The sequence below is a fragment of the Eucyclogobius newberryi genome, unplaced genomic scaffold (assembly GCF_026437365.1).
Source record: "Eucyclogobius newberryi isolate DKJ021-1_F unplaced genomic scaffold, fEucNew1.0.hap1 SCAF_3, whole genome shotgun sequence".
In the NCBI taxonomy this organism is placed as follows: Eukaryota; Metazoa; Chordata; class Actinopteri; order Gobiiformes; family Gobiidae; genus Eucyclogobius; species Eucyclogobius newberryi.
In genome coordinates, this window is record NW_027315945.1 from 10,218,391 (window position 1) to 10,237,966 (window position 19,576).

General features: G+C 40.7%; 1 protein-coding gene across 2 annotated transcripts in view; it reads left to right on the top strand.

Moving 5' to 3' along the window:
- Positions 1-1,829: 1,829 nt before the first annotated feature.
- The window catches only part of LOC140373739 (semaphorin-7A), a 113,518-nt gene continuing 95,771 nt past the window's right edge, over positions 1,830-19,576 (top strand). For both annotated transcript variants that reach the window (XM_072460378.1, XM_072460379.1), the window contains exons 1-2: positions 1,830-1,971; positions 14,729-14,868. In XM_072460378.1, coding sequence (XP_072316479.1) covers positions 1,890-1,971; positions 14,729-14,868 — 222 coding nt within the window. In that variant the 5' untranslated portion in view covers positions 1,830-1,889. The remainder of the gene's footprint in view (positions 1,972-14,728; positions 14,869-19,576) is intronic.

Here is a 19,576-nt window from a genome sequence, read left to right on the forward strand (position 1 = left end):
AGGGTGTCCGGTTTGGGGACCACAGAATTCCATCTCTGCTGTTTGCAGACAATGTTGTACTGATGGCTCCATCAAACCCGGACCTGCAACATGAACTGGGACAGTTTGCAGCCGAGTGTGAAGCAGCTGGGATGAGAATCAGCACCTCCAAATCCGAGGCCATGGTTCTCGACCGGAAAAAGGTGGCTTGCCCTCTTCAGGTGAGTCCACGCCCCAAGAGGAAGAGTTCAAGAACAGGAGATTGACAGGCGGATCGGTGCAGCGGCTGCAGTGATGCAGTCGCTGCATCGGACTGTTGTGGTAAAGAAGGAGCTGAATCAAAAGGCAAAGCTCTCGATTTACCGCTCAATCTATGTTCCTACCCTCACCTATGGTCATGAGACCAAAAGGACAAGATCGCGGATACAAGCAAACTAAATGAGTTTCCCCCCGCTGTGTGGCTGTGTGGGTGAGGAGCTCAGTCACATGAGAGGAGCTCAGAGTAGAGCCGCTGCTCCTCCACATCGAGAGGAGCCAGCTGAGGTGGCTCGGGCATCTGTTCCGGATGCTTCCTGGGCGCCTCCCTTGGGAGGTGTTATGGGCATGTCCCACGGACATGAGGCTCCGTGGAAGACTCAGGACACGCTGGAGAGACTATGTCTCTCGGCTGGCCTAGGAACGCCTCGAGAACCCCCTGGAGGAGTTGGAGGAAGTGTCTGGGGAGAGGGAAGTCTGGGAGTCCCTGCTTAGACTGTTGCCCCCGCGACCCGGCCCCGGATAAACAGAAAAAAATGGATGGATGGGTGGATGGCCATCATGAGGTTATGGAGTTAACATTAATATATATATATATATATATATATATATATATATATATATATATGCCCATGCTCCTACCATACTTCCCCAATGCTCAGTGCTTTATATTGAGGCGCACTTCTGCTTCTACTGGTGTTTTGATTTCCCCTTGTGTTTTTCAATAATGAAATGACTAAATATATACCCTAACCCTAACCCTAACCCTAACCCTAACCCTAACCCTAACCCAACCCTAACCCTAACCCTAACCCTAACCCTAACCCTAACCCTAACCCTCTAACCCTAACCCTAACCCTAACCCTAACCCTAACCCTAACCCTAACCCTATGTAGACTAGATACATTCTAGTCTACATTGAGTTAAAAAAAATGTTTTAACGTGATGATATGGTACTGGGGTAGAGTGAAGCGAGGCTTCGCCATCTACCCCTCCTACCACCACCATCACTCAACCCGATATTTACAAGTGTCTTGCCTGAGGACACAATGGCAGTTGACTATAGTCAATTAATCTTTGCGACGTTAATGTAAATGTAAAACCAAAGATATGTTTCTGATCTTATGAATAATATTCTCATCACACAACTGTCAATTTTCCAATGTATTGCAAAAAAAAGAAGCACATTCCAGTTTCCAGTTAGTACCAAACCGTCCGTAACCCCACAACAAACCCATTCATCAATCTCCTCTGCAACAGGTCTGACGTTCCCGCCTGTGCCTGAACACTCGCTTCTCCTCATCTCGCGTGTTCCTCCTTGCGCTCCTCCAAATCCACTCGTCGTCTCCTCTCGCCTTTGTCCAATAGCATCTCCCCCTTAAACCCAGGCGTGTGTCCAGAAGAGACGAGGCGAGAGAAGAGAGAGGAGGAGGAGGAGGAGGTGTAGAGGCAGCGCGCGGGTCTGTGTGTGGGATTGGGCTGGCTTGGTTTTGGCACACATCCGAACCCGGAGGCAGCGGCAGGAGCGGCAGCAGCAGCAGCGGCAAGAGGATCGAGGAGGAGGACGCACGACGCACGACGACGACGACTGCACCGACGGTTCACTCGGTCACCGGGCAAATTATTTGACACGAAGGACGAAGCTCCAATAACTCATGATGAATTCGCTTTTTCTGATGTCGCTTTTGGTCACAGCTGTGGCGGGGAAAATGGCTCGGCTCAAATTCGTGGTGCACGGTAGGTTATCACGGGACATTCTTCTTATTGCAGTGTAAATGCTTCGCTATAGTGGTTTGTTTAACCTTGTTTTCTAGTGGTTTGAATGGATGGTTGAATGAATTGGTACGGGATTGGAAAGTGTCAGTGACAGTTTGCTAAAGTGAAAAGTATGTTGTAGTTTTTCTGCGTTATGATTTCTTTGGAAACAGTGGGACAAAGTGATCAAATTTAGCGAAGATTTTTTTTTTCTTCGTTTTACTTAAGTAACTAAATCACAGGCTGTTTTGTCAAATAATTCTCAATAGAGTGACGTTTTACTCTAAAAGTATCACGGACTAAATTGGATTACGGTGGATTTCTGCCAACTGTATCGCCTTTTCAGCACATGTTGTTGGCAGTTCTTCGCTTTAATCTCCCCTCTGACATCACCATCACCTGTTTCTCAGTCAAAGCACATAGTGTGTAACAGGCGACCTTCTCTTCGCGCGTAAAAAACACCGCGTCTTCTCCATTTTCTTTCGCGTTTGGAGCAACATGGCGCGCGCGTTCTTCTCATCTAGTCCTTCCATTCTGTCTTTCTTTCTTCCAGTCCGCGCCTGTCACTGGTAAAATGCATTATTACGGTGAAATATGGCCCGAGTCGGGAGGGGGAGGTTGTCGCTATGGGTCGGGATCGGTAGCGCGTCCTTGATTGTTGAGCTGCAATGCGGGACGCGTACTGCAGTGATAATACGAGCACGTTTTTGTAGCGGTAAGTGGAGTAAAAAGGGTAGAGAGCGAAAAGGCAAGCGACAGAAGAATGTAAAATGTAGGGAGGAATATGATAATATGATAATAACCATGGAACCAATGGAAAATTACGCCTACTCTCGTGTGTTTTTGCATTCAGCGCACGTCCCCGCACCGCACGCTCTTCTAATATATTCTGCAATCAATAGCCCCGGAGAGAAGGGTGCTGCTGCTGGAGTGTCAACTTAATCTCTATCTGTACCCTTCCCCATTCCTTACCTTCCCTTCCCTTTTCTCCCTCACTCCTTGGTTCCAAACGCGCGACAAACGGTGACGCGTCCCGACGTGCGCATCATGGGAATGAGCGCGAAGTGTTGGTCCAGCACCATGGACAGCTCCGGCACCCTTGTCCCCAAGTGCCCCCTGATATTCCAGAAAAACAATGAAACAATAGAATAAATATGCTGAGTCATACTAGATTGGTTCATAAGCATTTAGAGGGATTATTATTGTTAATAGAAAGGTTTGGTTTTGTAAGATTTAAGAAGATATACAATACGTACTATTGGCCAATTGTTCTACTGTACTTTGTCTCATACTCCACCCACTAACTTTTGTTGCTGGCAAATAGACCTGTTTCTATTTTTGCTATTTTCTTAATATTATTACATTTTAACCTTATCATCAAGACTATGATTGAACAAAATCTTAATTATTCATTGTATCAAGCTCCCGCTACTTAGTTAAATTGTGATAGGGCCAGAACCACCAGTGGTGCTGGAAGCGAAAACAACAGAACCAAAACAATTATTCTGCACAAACGGACGTACTTCGGCCTATTTTAACATACCGACCATTCAGTTTTACAAAAATGTCCACACAGAGACAGTTTCTCTCAACTGGATTTAAGACTATTTTGACTTCTCTGTTCAGCGTGACTTTTCTTTAACCTGCCGATCGCTTTCAGTAGGGTTAATTGAATTCCTCCTTCTTTTAAAATCTGAAACTGAAACACACTCATGGTATGGTGGCAGAGTGGCTAGCTTTATCGCCTCAGAGCAAGAAGGTTCCAGGTTGGACTCAGACCTTTCTGTGCAGAGTTTGCCTGTTTCTCCGTGTGTCTGGTGGTTTCTTTCGGATTTTGGTTTCCCCCAATAATCCAAAACATACAATGTGGACTATGGACGTTTGCCAGCTTTAGCCTTTTTTTGTTGTTGCATTTGTTCCCAAGCTCGATTGGTTCGTTATGTAGGTTTATTTCAAGTTCATATAAACCTTCTAACTGAAACGTTTGTTCAATCTCCACACGTCATCCACCTATCTGTATAAAGGTGTGGTTGAGTGATCAGGAAGGGCAGTAGAGGTTTTGAAATCCCAGAAATGTCCATTGCCTCTTTAAAGTGCATTTGGTGAACAATTTGTCTAATTGTACTTTCTTTACAAAGTGTGCAAATGATTGATGAAGAAAAAAACAAAAGCTCCAGTTTTAGATTTGATATAACAAAATATCTTCAGTCACACCTTAAGACTACTGGTTGGAACTGTCTCAAAAGATGGAACCCAACTCTCATCTTAGCCTTGGGACTAGCCCAAAATAGACCGTGCTCTTCTTTCATGTGACAGGAGCACACAGCTGGCACATCTGGGTCACCTCCACCACCCGAGTCAGGTGTCCCATCCCCTCCTCAGCCACACACCCTCTGGACATGTAACAGGCTAGGTGCTTTATGACTTCACCAAACTGCATAATATGTTGAGCGTTGAAAATCAAAAGGGTATGAGTGACATTACAGTAACTTTATAGGAAATGCAAACACATAAATACAATTGGCATCTTTCCAAAGGCCCCTAGGGGCCTTCCATAGTCTGGGCCATCATCAGAACGGCACTTTGTTGTGATGAGGTCCACAGTGACGTACCATAAAGAGGCAAACGGAAGTCAGTGCCTCAGTTTCGACCAGAAGTCAGCTGACTTGTTTCTTTTATAAGTGGTTTGGGATCAATGTTGTAAAGGTTTTAAAATGTCCAAAACATAATGATCCACAGGTCGACAGGTGTCATAGATTATAACTATAATGCAAACAAAGGGCATATTATATCTTCTTTAAAATTGTGTATGAGTTCACTATTCCTTTTTGCTCAACCTGTTCTAATTATTTGCTTAGTGGTTGAGGTCGTTAGTGATTCAATCACTGTTCAAACCAGCGTATACTGTTCTTATGCCCTTGGGTAAGAGGTTTAGGGTAGCCTCAATCCCAAGCCTTGTCCGAGTGAGTGGTCGGAGGTGGTCAAAGACCATGGCAGCCTCACAGTCAGTTTTACCCAGGACAGCTTTGGCTATCATCATCTTTTTTTATTAGCATTATGGCACTTATATAAGCTTTACTTTGTCATATTTACAACTCAAATTCAGCTGAAATGTTACTGCCGCCTATTCAGTTATCAGCCACCCTTTTGTAATAAGTCTGTATGTTATTTGGAAGTAGTGTTGTAATTAGTGTGCAGATGAATTCCTAGTGGTTAGAACCGAAAGAAGATCCATCTAAAGTAGACTTCCATTGGACAAACAAGGTTGAGTGTGTGTGAATGCCTTCAGATCAGAGCCGCGGCTGCTTTGGTATTTAAACCCAGTCAATATTACACACCTGCTCATTCTGAATAATGCCAACTACTGACAGGATTGTCCGTCTGTACTTCAAAATCAAATCTACCATGAACTGTGGGGTTTCAAATAGAGAGGCACATTGGCAGAGTGGAGATTGCATTTGTGTCCTTGAGACTTACGGATTATCTCTGTGGTCTATTTAATATCTAGTATGCAAAGAAAAGTTAAATGTTCTCTAAAACTTTGCTGATAAGTTCTAAACAGCTGGCAGAGGCTCCACTGAGCATTCACCACTTGGAGTATGTGAAAGGACTGTCCTTTTTTTGACACTTTTCGCCACCGTATATTGTCACAGTGCGAATGAATATGACTGAATGATATTGGCTACACATTTCAAAAGGCATTTTGTTAGAAGAGAACTAGAGATCAGCGATATGGATTTTTTCATGGCTGATGAAGCTACCAATGTCTTTGAATCTCGAGCAACTGACGGGTGATAAGCTCCTGAGGATGATATATAGGGACAGCATGAGCATTTGCTACAGAAATAAAGTGGATATCAGTTAACTGTTTTTACTTTGCATGTACTTTTTTCTCTACTCAGACTTAATGATTCTATTTTAGTTGGATCCAATCACAGAACTATAACGTTAAAGTCAAAGAATTTGTGGGGAAATCGGATTTCCACGCAGCAAAACCACATGTAGGTTTTTGTGTCTAACTCATCCATAGCGCTCACAAACCCTTTGGCACATTGTTTATATTAACATGCATTCATTTTTTGGGCTTGTGCACAGCTTTAGAATCAGAATCAAACTCAGAAGCAGAAAAAGGTTTAATGTCATTGTCAGTGAACGAAAACATCCACATGAAACAATGAATAAATTGAGCAAAATATAAAATATGAACCATATTTAAACCATGAACCATAAACCAGGGAGTTGCTCAAATAAAATTCAAGTAGACTTTGAGCAAGTATATACATAATATTTACTGTATGGTTAGAACTACCAAACGTGCACCAGAACGCCCTTTTTGAGTAAAGTGAAACGCGAGCGGAGCGCCCAGAGCATGGCCAATCAGAGCGCTGCATTTGGCTCTTTCTTCCTGGTTGATGAGAAATAAAATATTTAATCACTTTTCGTCACTAACGGCAGCTTTTACAATTTACTCTTCGGGGTGAAACACAAAACAAAAGAAGAAGAAAAAATAATACAAATTGGTGCACCCGCTTTAACACTCGTCATCATTCAGGAAGCTGTTGTGAGTCAATCTTATTTTAGATGCATTGAATTATACCAGTGATTCACAACAGCTTTCCCTGGAGCATGTCCTGAGTGGTAAATTTAGGCTTTAATAATCTCATCTGTAAACAAGCAGCGATAGCCTGAGTGGGATTGTATTAGTTTGGTGTGTTACTAAGGAAACACCAAATGACTGTAATTTTGATGTTTGAAGATGTTTATGCGCATGAAAATAGTCTCATTATGAACGGATTAAGAATCTGTATTTATCTTGTTGTGTGTGATTACCCTTAAAGTGTTTTGTAGTTAATACATTTTGAGTTTGAAAGATTCCATTTTGCATATATCCACCATGTCCTCCAGAACGTGTGGTGTGACATGTCAATGGGTTAATCTTGAAAAATAACAGATTTAAACAACCAACTGAAGGTTAGGGCTGGGCGATATAGTGAAAGAATAAATAATGATTTCAATCGTATATATGTTTTCTTTTTTTCATATATAAAACAAGAAATATAAACAAAGAGCAAGGCTAAGAGAGATACAAAAAGTGTAGCATGGGTGGAACATCTTTCTCTTGGCTTAATCGTCCCATTTGAACCAATGGTCTACGTGTACATTCCATTCAATGTTTCCATTACATTGAGTTTTATGTCCCAGATGCATGGTTCTAAAGTGAACTGAGACGTTAATGTTAAAAATAATTTACAGTGCTTTATTAATCCCTCTAAAATTTCCAATATTATCTGAATTATCATGCTCAAAACGCATGATAATGATGGGCCACCTGGCAACTGCAAAGTCACAGCAACAAGTATTTCCAGGTAAATGGTGCGCACTTAGTTGCAAAAATGAGTCATATTTTCAATTCTTTTGAGTCTTCCAGATGGACTAAAATCAGCACAATTTAACACAAAAATAGTAACAATTTATTCCTCTAAAGTATGAGCTCTGCTGCAGAATAAGCTGTGGAAGTCTCAATGAAAAAGGCCCAAGCTGATTAATGACAGTTAGAAATGATTGGAACTCGATTTGATGAAAAGTTGAATCATTGCATGACTTCAGCCCAGTCACGTTAAACTGACTAGGACTGCTCAATAAATAGCAGCATGGACAGATAATTGTCATCAATTCTTTAATTCACATAATTATAAATACAATGACTTTCTGCTGAAATGAACTTGCGTTAAGAATTACTAATGAAAAAACGGAGAATACATTTGATGGTGGAACAATTATGCCTCAACTGGTTAGAGCACTGACACAACTTACTGATCACATATATTGTAATCATCATGGGTAAATTTTTAAACAGGACTTTTCAAATTGTTTAGAGATCATTCAGATGAGAGAATTATAAAGGCACATCTAGGCAAAGCAGTAACATCAACATGGAGACAACCAGATGGCATATCCTTTACCTGAACACGTACACAGTGCATCTTTAAACACACTGACTGCATGATGAATAGTTCAAGAGGTGCTGAGAATGCTCACTGGGTTACAGAGACAACAGATCAGCAGACCAGGTGCTCTTCGAATCCACTGAAGCGGGCGCAAAAAACTATGTTCAAGACAGAAATATGTCAGAGGCACGTCTGATTGCTGAATGTCCAACTTTATTTTTAAAATGTTGATATTCAGCGATCAGACGTGCCTCTAGCATCTTTTCTGACAGGATGAATATGGAATAGTTTATTGAATTGGATACGTTTCAACACTGATCCCCCAGGGTAAATAAGAGGAGACTGAAGAGGAAGGTTGTTCTGCTGCTGTGGTAGAGATCAAGAAAGGTGCAAATGTCATGACAAAAGAAGGGCAGAAGGTGCTAGTTGAAAGGTATTGGCCGACATGCTATTTGCTAACAAGTGACATGGCATAAACTGGTAGAAAACACAATCTCCTTGGTTGAATTTAGTTGGGATAAATATAATAAAATCTTAGTTCTACACAAATTTGTACTGCCTTTTGAAAACATAAATAGCATTTTATAATAACTACAGCTTTAATATCCTTAATAAAGCATAAAGCATCTAATTCCTAATGAACTTATTGTGTTTAAAATGATTCAGGCTTAGTAACCACTCATTCAATACCCGAACCTTGACTTCTTAATAAAGTATTTGTTAATTGTGAATCAAGCCTCTTTTTCATGTTTTATTAAGGCTAATTAAAATGCAGTATATATAATGTAATTATAGCTTCACAATGATAGGAATAGCAGACATCAAAGGACCCGTAAATTCAGTAGCAAGGACTACGCCACAACAATGGAATACCAGAGAATATTTCTTGATAACAGTGATGGAGATGATGAAGATGATGATATATTAGAGTGTGCTGGGTAGAGACTCTGGATGGGGGCTCCATCTCAGGTGATCAGCCCCTTCCTTAGATGGTGATGTGATACGGTGAAGATGATAGAGACGTAGGGTTGGAGGGTGGGGTCGAGAGAGCAGAGACAATAAGAGCTGCTGGGGAAGGCCTGTATAAATAGGACTTCTGGGTAATTAGAGGTGTGGCTAATGAGTTGAGGCGTGGTTGCGGGAGGAGGAGTCGGAGTTTGAGGCGTGGTCCACCTCCTGAACCTCAGTCAATGATAAACAATCATTAATTACATCTACATACGTGAAGCATAAGGATAGTTACATTTTAATACAATGTATGTTATGGTATTTATTTGAAGATGCAGGTGCAAGACGTTTTGAAGTCCATTTGTTAATGAACTTATCCAGAAGTCCTTTTGAACCCCTCTTAGCCTTTGTGACATTTCTGCCTAGCAACAGCTGCAGAAATGTTTCATCCATACCAACTCATCCTTCCTCTCCAGTTTGACGGACAATAGGTAATTCACCGTTGACAGCTGGCCTCCATTCTAAATACCAGCGCCATTTGTGAAGTTCACCACTCTTTTGATGACCTTTTCCTCTCCTGCAGATGTCAACGAAAAGTCGAAAAGCTGCACAACATCTGAGGCGTGTTAGTCGAAAGCGTGTTTTTAAGAGCTCCATCTCAAAACAACTTGCTTGTCAAAGAATCAAACGTCAAAGAGAAAACAGCTGGTCCACAAACAGCTTCAAAAGAGACCAGCTTCAAATGATGTTAAGATGGATTTGAATGTAAAATCTCACTTTAAGCTTTTCAAGCCCCTTTAGTCATGTAGGAAAGATCTTGGCGAAACTACCGCAAGGCCTTTACTTTCAGTTAATTAGCACTTTTTAAGAGCGTGATTAACAATTTGGCTTTTCCACACTGATTCAGAGGCTTACATGCACCGCTGGGAGAGTAATAACCGGCCGCAGATTCATTAAGGCGTTTTGAAGAACAAGCTAAAAAAAATAACAAGGCCGCTGCAGTTTTTCTTGTTTTTTGAAGAGCTGACCTTTTAAAGGATTCAGTGTTTTTTTTCCCTTGATTGTCAAAACACGTGGAGATGGTGCTGAATGGGAACGACTTTTACCTCTGGGTGCAGTTGTAAATGCAATACGAAAAATGGAACAAGACGTTTGTAAAGCGCTGCTGTGAATAGTGGGTTGTCTGTTTGCGGGGAGAGGGGCAGGAAGTGCTGATTAAGGGATTTTCAGAGTGATATGTTCTACTTGCTCAAACCAGGCTCACAAACCAGCTTTAGCGCCTGGTCCTTGATGCTGTTTTACGGCACCCCACTTCAGGGCCGCTACCGGATCAGTCTGCATTATTTAGCCCTGCAGCCACCAGAGTACTGTGCTTATGACTTTGTCTCTTTAGTATACCTGCTCAACAACAATTCAAGAGAGATTCTTATGAGTAATTACAATTGAAAATCGTTTGAAATCAGAAGGATTGCATGACAACATGTGTTTTCGGAGAAGTGGAGAAGGAGTGACAGAGGCCTGAAGGTTGGACCACACTGGGCCTAATTTAGAAACAAATAGCAGAGGAAGTGTGCGCTGGTTTTTATGACCACAAGAAATACAAGTAAAACTAAAATCCACTAGCAACTAAAAGCACTGGACAGTTTTCCAGTTTTTATTTGGCTTGATATAGCTAGTTAAACTTCATAATACTACGGCGGCATCCATCAATACTGGACATGCTTATTTTTGCTGCAGGCAGATTGGAGACGTGGCACAGTGGTGTATACGTGCAGATTTATTTAAAACACATTCTGTTCAGAGTTATTGTAAATAACGGGGCTGGATACTTGCCTCCTTTGCCTGTTCCAAGTTACAGTAAGCGACTTTTAGCAATAGAGCAAACTACTTCAAAGAAGAATAAAAGATGGTCTAAATGCATGTACTCTTGGCTGGAAATATTGATGTTCATTTATATTTCTGGGGCTTGTTATTACCTCTCATGCTCAGTGTATTTTACTCATTTACTTGATATGATTTGGCTTCCTGAAATGTGCTGTTGCCATGCATCCTTATGATGAGCTTTGCTTCCAGCACATGTGCTGATCGTACATTATATGTGCCACTGTTTGCCACTTATGTAAAGAATAAGTATTGTCTGCTGCATGCGTTCTGGAGAGCATAGGTTAACTGCTTTGCTATAGCATAGACACACTTTACTCCTAGAACAGCTGATTGTTGCCATAGAAACATCAAGGTGTATCTATCAGACAATAGTTTATGGATTCTGGCCTTCGCATAACATTCTATAATTATGTATCCACACTGCATGAAAAATCTGCCCTTTTGGGAGGTCCACTCAAAGTGTAGGTAGATATAGGGATGGTGAATCAGAAATGCCAAATAAGTATAGGCTGAATGATGGGGCAGGACAACACTAGAGTGATATTCACACTCCCACACTGCCCTTTACGTCTCCTAAAGGCCACCTGTTTAAGCACACACAGGACCAGAGCAGACTGAGCCAGCGATGACCAGCCCTGACCACAATACACCTGCCACTGGATCACCGGGGATTAAACATGCGAATGAGAAGATCAGATGGGATTAGCAATTTTATTAAGTTATCTTTGGTTGCACAAATGTCATTGAACAACCAACAACAAGTGGAACAACCATTAATTGCATATTGTATGTGTAGCCTAATTAGGGCCGGCCCGTGGCATAAACAAACCAAGCAATTGTTTAGGGCCAGAACCGTAGGGGGGCCACATGCTCTGGTGGGCTGTGTCCAGACCAGAGCGAGACAGAGAATCTGCCTCAACAATTGATACAAATCACACTAATTTAAACTTTTAAATTTAAACAAAAGCATAATTTATTGCAAGTGCAAAACATAAGTCCTGATGTTGCGACACAACATTTTGCAGTGGTTCTCTGGAGCCCCAGTCCTCAGCACAATATTGAGCTGGCTTAACATGTACCCTAGATACAATATATTGTCACTCTATCCATGTACAAGACCTGCTAGAATAAATAATTAGCCTATAACATTTTGTGTACCCTATATTCTACATAAATATTCAAATATTCATGGTAGAATACATCTAAAATTCACCAGAATACCATAAATGACACGTAATTTCATTCAAATTTATTTTTCATAATTTTAAAAACAAAGAGTAGGCTGATTATTACATGAATTGCTTCTCTAGAACTCCTGATTCATGTTTTCTTGCCTCAAGTAGGCCACAACCAAAATCTTGTTTAGGGCCACTAAATGCCAAGAGCCCTGAGCCTAATCACAGGGATAAGTGAAGATTGATTTGTTTTTTCTGTATTGTGTTGTCAGTCTTTACGGCTCCTGAGTCTGGCTGTTTCTGCACGTGTTAAATTGCGTGTTAAACGCTTTACACCTGTATAATAATAGCAGTCAATCAGTGGGCTCATTACGTGGTGAATAGGGAAGACCTGTTACCAAAGAAATCACAATAAAGAGCTAACGGCGCCTGCTGCTATCAGGTGTTATAAGCCAGAAAATGTCTTACAATGTGCAGTTGGATTAAATCAATAATATAATTCAGTTTCCTGTGTTAATTCAGGAATACTCACACACCTTCACCAAACTCGCATTTAAACTTTTTTTCCTTAAAATGCCTTCACCTTAACAAGCATCTCAACTTTGAAGCTAGCTGATATTATTTTTTATCTTTTGTTTTAGTACTGTCAATTTATTTTAAAAAATGTAATCAAATCAACCACCCTTTTGAAATATCATTAATCGAATGGCATTGCACACAGATTTTAATGGCAATTTTAAACTTCAACAATGATTGCACATTTTTGAAGCGTTTATATATATATATATATATATATATATATATATATATATATATATATATATTTCAGTATTTCACTCATGTATTCAAAAAGCCCAGTTGGATCATGTAAGTCTATCGTTTATTCATTTATTGACCTTTATTTAATCCGGAATCTGGTCAGATCATAATGGATCTGTGTGTCACTTGTTGGGTCAAGGCCCTTCATTGTCGCTTGCGGGTGTAACTGACTCTTATAGTGACAGATGCGAGCTGCTAGGGTTGGTTTGGCGTCTCCCAGTGTCCCGTTGTAGTTTGGTAAAATACGTGGCCCATTTCACTTTCGTGCTCCATTTTTACAGCACTCTGCATCAAACTCCACATCACTATGGCGACATTTCTTTTCCTTGTGTACAGACCAATACCATTTTCATCCTTTGCACTCATGTCACGTGAGGACCTATTGATGGAATATATCTGCAATTTAAGCACCTGTACGGTGTACATTTTAGGACATTGTCATTCCTCGTTGTCACTTGTCGTGTACACCGTACACCTGGTATCCGTTCCACTCCTGTGTGTGGTCAAAACTTAAATTTGTGTTAATTTTGATGTGAATTTTCTTTGGATTCATTAGAGTTAAAGGGGACGTATTATACAAAATTAGCTTTAATGAGCTTGTTACAATGGTGTTTCCTCATTATTAGTTACTCTGTGTTCTGATTGTTTGAGTAACTCTATATTGTCCTGCAACTGAGACTTGAGGGACCAGAAAATCCCTGTTTTCACCTACCCCTTATCCCCGCCCACATCCCTGTACTTGGTTTGGGTTATTTGAACAATTAGGTTCTAAAATGCCACTTAATCACTTTTCAAAAGTAAAAACACAGAAATTACAAACCACTGCTTGTTACAGTAAAACTTCACTATGAAGCTAATCAGTTTAGCAGTTTTGAACAGATGTTTTAGAGCAATGATGCAATTTAGAATGAACAAAATATTTAATTACTGCATCCGGACAAAAAAACTTATAATATGTTTCCTTTAACACTTCACTACGTCATCTACACTACATCAGTAGTAATAGTAGTAGTAGTAGTAGTAAACCTTCTGTCCATAAAGAGACTACTCGCCCTTTTTAAAACTCAATATTCAAAATGCAAAATCAAAGTAAATGCATGACAAGGGACAAATAAGAAATTTAGAATGTTTTACACAACAAGATACGTCACAAAGGCGCCGGTCCAGCTGGCAGCCCGGTGCAACGCTCCGCTCTTTTTTCACACTTATGTGCTTTATCGTTTGTATTTTGTAAATATTTTTTCTACTTTAGTTGTACGATCGGGACACGCGCTGGAATCGCTTAATTCAACTTGTTTCGACTTTGTTCGGCTGGATTATTGAGTGTTTTTCGTTGTGTCGTCGTGATGTGCGCTAGCTCTGAGCTAGCCCCCCCCGGCCCCACCACCTCCTCGGCCACAGCCGCCGTATGGATCGGCGCCGGTGCGTTTATACAAAGGAGGAACTCATGAAACTGCGGAAAACCATCGTCTTACCCGGAGATCGTCACGTTATCCCGGCCGACATCCTAATTTTTCCCCTCCATCCCTTGTTGGGAAATGGGAGGTTTTGTCTATAGGAGTTTTTGTTTATAAGAATTCTTCTATTATATTCTGTGATCTGTCCTTTTCCTCTGTATCTACTGCGTTGTATCAATGAAATTTCCCCATGTGTGGACAATAAAGGAATATCTTATCTTATCTTATAGTCTTGATCAGGTATTGATGAGATAGAAAATATGTCATCAACTTTGGTTAAACTGCAAGAATAGACATAGACATAAAACACAATTCTCCAAAAAGGCTTTTAATCCTTCACTTTAGTTTAAATCAGCATTCTGTGTTGTGTAATTTGAAATCGTCTGCCTCCAGCAAAGTAATTAAACTTTTCGCTCCTTAGCCCAGAGGCTCAGACAACAATAAATCCAGCCGAAACGCCACACCTGCCAACTCATTACTTGACTCTTTATTATCTTTGTCTGCGCAGAGCCCCCCAGGTTCCACTTCAGCAAACCGGAGAACTACATTAGCATGTACCACCAGGAGGGCACCGACACCATCTACGTGGGAGGCCAGGCCAACATCTACGTGTTGAACTTCACCGACAATAGCGTCAGCGATTTGCAGGTAAAAGACTCAATCAAGAGTTAGGTGACAATTGAGTGAGGTGCAGTGGAATGGGGTTTGAAGGGATGAACTTTGATTGTTGGACTCCGGCACTAAGAAATGTCAGTGATGAAAATATGATGGATGTCTATCCCAGAGCAATGACAGAGGTGACTAATGGAAGCTTATGAGGCCAACCCGGCGACGTCGTCTCCTCGGGACGGCCACAGCTCTTCATGTCTCCTCGATTTTCCTTGTGTGGCCCTTCAATGGAAGCTTTTCGGAATGTCGGAAACAAAATTGAACTAAATACGGGTGGGAGAGATCGGGCTGAATGATTTTGGCAAAATATCAACATGATTACAATTTTTCTGACAAACATTGAATTTGCGATTAGATTTGATTTGCCGTTTGTGTTTTAACAGGTCGACAGCTCAATCTAACGTGAGCCAGGACACAGTGTTTCAGAACACATTTGCAGAGGTCGAAACTGCAGCTTTCACCCATCTTTGATTTGTCTACATATTTTTTGCAAGGAGTCTATTTGTAACGGCTGCCACAGAGGTATAAATTAAGTTCAAGTAGCTATATCAGCCAGACAAATGGTAAATATGGGAAAACTTAACTGTTGGATTAGCAGATTTTAATTTTGCTTCTATCTCTCATGGACATATGCAAGATTCATAGTAAGAACTAAAGCCACTGAAGCCATGGGGTGTATATTGTTGTCAGGAGAATTTAACTTTGTCATCAAGTGTTTTGGACCAGAGAAACTCATAGCAACATCCTGTCCAACCAATGCATGGGGATTTGAAGAAAGAGAGATGATTTATTTTACTGTACAGTTTAAAAGGTGATTGGTGGACGGGTAAAAAAAAGTCCATAAAAACACTGGACAGACATAATCCTGTTCATTGCACCCTAATGACCACACACTGAATCAATATGGCTACCTTTACAAATTGCATTTGTAGTCTTTTGCCATGTCTTGGCCTGATTAAAAGATTCATCACGTAGAAGTGTTTTTATTGACGGGAGAACAATTGCCCGTTGTAGTGTTTTAGTCCAGACTCAAGAGCAATTTCTACAAACAACTGCGCAAACACAAATAGCCTGATGTAAATGGAAGAAGTTGTTAACCATTTACACTTGTGCAATCAATGTCTAATATCCAACTCTAATCTCTTCAGTGGCCATGTTTCTACTGGTTCGCTCTGTGGCGGATCAGTACGGTCTGAAATACGATACCGATACGGTTTAATGGCCCATTTGAGCAATCCACAACTTCAACAGGAGTTTGGCTCTGTTCGCCTGGTTAGCTAAGGAGTGACTAAGCACCAGTGTGAGATGACTTTGGACTAAGGTGAAAACAATGACGCTGTCCCAGTGATGGAAACATATATGTTGTGTCGACGGGATTAGCAAAACAAAGTTAGCGCATGTTAGCAACAGCTGTTTTCGATGCATAGCAGTGCATTACGCAGCTAACACTATCCAAACGTGACACATTACATAAAGAGATGTAGAGAAATGTGACTAGACGCGCAGAGAAGTGAAATAAATACGTAAAAAGCTGAGGAGAAACTAGCTTTAGCCACATCTCACAGCGCAAACGAACTTGGAATAGATCAACGCGGGCGAGCTAAAAATAGCCATGTGACGTCACCGCGCTCACAGGGAGTACCCGGAAATCAGACAATGAAAACTGCACGAACATCAATATCCATCAAAAAACAGTATTACGACTCAGAGTTTAGACCTGGTTTAGACCTGGTTTGGACCAAGTTTCGACCCGGTTTCGACCCGGTTTAGTCCCGGTTTAGACCTGGTTTAGACCTGGTTTCGACCCAGTTTAGACCTGGTTTAGTCCCGGTTTAGACCTGGTTTAGTCCCGGTTTAGACTTGGTTTCGACCTTGTTTAGTCTGTGCAAAACCGGGACAAATTACTGGTTTGGGGGAAATGCACTTCTTCCCGAATTTCGGACTATGGGCTTTGTACCGGGACTGAGACCACTCTCCGGAGAGCGCCGCCGCCTGCAGCTGGAGCCCCGGATATAAGTGTATCGTGTTCCGTGCACGCTGTAGAATTAACATCAGTTTTATTTTGCCGCGTAGACCCTTACAAATGCGGACTTGTCGGACCGTTATGAACCGAGGGGGGAGAGAAGAGTCTATATGAAGACGCTGAAAGCCCGGACCTACCTTTTCTACAAGTTCAGCCTTCTTTCCGCTAATATGACGTCCTCTGCACCGTAAACATCGCTTCAACTCTAACACAGAATGGTCCCCTACTTTATGCTGTTTCAGCTTCGCTCCTGGGATGTCATCTTCCGTCAATTTTATCGAGATTAGCTGTCGTAATCGCTGTTGTTCTGCCATTTTCCCATGTAATACCTGACTGAGAGTGTTTGACTGAAATACGGGACATTTGTAGTGCTCATTAATATTCTGATGTCACACCCGCATGATTTATTACTTTTTAACATCTTTTTCTTTCTACTGAGATCTGCTTTCAGATTGAAATGTATAATTTAGGTAGCAACGTTCCAGTTGCTTTTTTTTTCATTGACCTTGTTTGATTTCAGGATTACAGTTTCTCTGAGGTATTTGTGAGCACTAATCCTCAATAAAAAATGACAGATTATCAAAGCAGTTCTGGCCATCGTCGCTCAGGGATGGCCTCCAGTGCTCAGCCTGACAAAGAGGGGGCCACTAATACTATTAGAGCTACACTTCATTTGAGGAAAGAAAACATCATCCATCCTCTACGTGAGGTCAAGGTAATTCCAAGTATCTTCCCCGATTCAACCAATCATTTATAATACAGTATACCTCTAACCCTGTAAATTAATAGAGTGAGCTAATTCAATCTGATTTCTTTTGCACCCGCTATATTCAGTTCAAACTGTAGTCAACATTATAATCGTTGACCGCTAAAAACTCTTGATAATTAGTGTGTTTGTTTGAAATACTTTATTGCAACAAACCAACAAAAGTGTCATGCCCAAAGACACAAAAGTATGCACTGGTTGCAGCTGAGAGAGAACAACCGCCACATTTCATGGCAGAAAGGCTTTACACCACAGACTTAGTGAAGATTACAAAAAACATAATTGTAAAATCCTTTATATTTGTTTAGAGTTTGTGTGGAGTAGAATATACTGTATCTAAAGTAAATATCCAAATGCTAATGCATCAAGTTGAGATGAGTTGTGATATCTAGAGAGGTATGTTTGTCACACTGCTGCACTGCTTGATTAATCTTACACTGCAAGACTGAATATGTGTCAAATTAATTACTATTTACTATGTTAATGTATGCGCTTGATGTCATGTAGAGTGGTGCTCAGACACGACATGTGCAAATGCAAGTATGGGATGGTGTAGACAGGAAGCCTTAACATGAAAACAAGCCATTCATTCTTGTTTTTCCTTTAATATAAATAGTATGTGTTCTTATCTACATTTTGTCAGTGCTACAGGCCGTAACAACACTATTGCTAATTGCTAAAGCTTTATGGAAACCTCAGCGCTAAAATCACTTCGCTGCACAGGGGTTTTTATTTTTATGAGCTTGTTTTTGTTCTATACCTTAAGAAATACAGGCTGAGTCCAAATGTCCACACTATTCCCTATATAGGACAAGATTTACGAGTCATGTCATGTTCCACAGGTGAAAAAAATTGTGCACTCAAAATACCCCACAAAGGATTTTGAAAAGTAGTGTCCAGCAATGGTCACTAGGAACCACAATGCATTGGGACAGGTCTTTAACTGAACACGACTGAATGAAAACAGGAGAGTTTTTTTTTTAACAAAGCAGTGTTGAGTCGAGGTTATGAACAAAATTCTTTATACGGTTACAGGGAAAAGTTGCTAGCCTTAGCCGCATACCTTAATTTGAGCTGTTAAAAGAGCAATAGTTTCCCAGACAAAAGCAAAATAATCCAGTCCATTCTGATAATAATGGGTGGTCCAAATTTATTAACTTGATTAGTATTGGTCCATAAATATGTGTGTGTCAGACTGGTATACAGGGATTACTGGGCTGATGGGTAAGTGGGTCGTGAGCTGATTCCACTGTAGAGAACCCTTGCCTTGGCCGTGTTTTGCATTTCTCCCTCTGAACAGTTCAGCAAGATCAGTTTAGTTTAGTTTTTATTTATTTAAATCCAATCCGTGCAGATCTCTTGTCCTGACTGACATCCCTCGCTCAGAGCTGTCGACTAATAATTTGCAATAGTGCATGTGAAAGTTGGTTTAGAATAATGGATCTTAAACGACGGATGAGGGTCCACGAATGGACTCACTTTATTTCTAAAGAAGAATGACAATCTGAGTTTAAGATTATTTGTCAGCTCTTGTGTTTAAGGATGTTGTTTAAGGTGTGTTTAAGGATGTGTTTAAGGTGTTAAAGGAGAGTTTATTATTGAACCAGATGCCCAAGTATTTGTAATTGGGTACTTGTTCAATCGTATTACCATCAAGTGTAAGAATAGATATATTTTAGGAGTCACTAGAGTGTCTTTTGGAGAACAGCAAACATTTAGTTTAATTTGAGTTCATTAATCATTATAAATTAACACAGTTTTGTTGTATGGAGTGAAAATCTTTTTGAATATTTTGAATTACTTGTGTTTTAGATTATGCCCAGTTGAGTTTATATAAATTGTAAATAACAGTGGTCCAAGGACACATCCTTGTGGTACACCCTTTGTTAAGGTAAGAA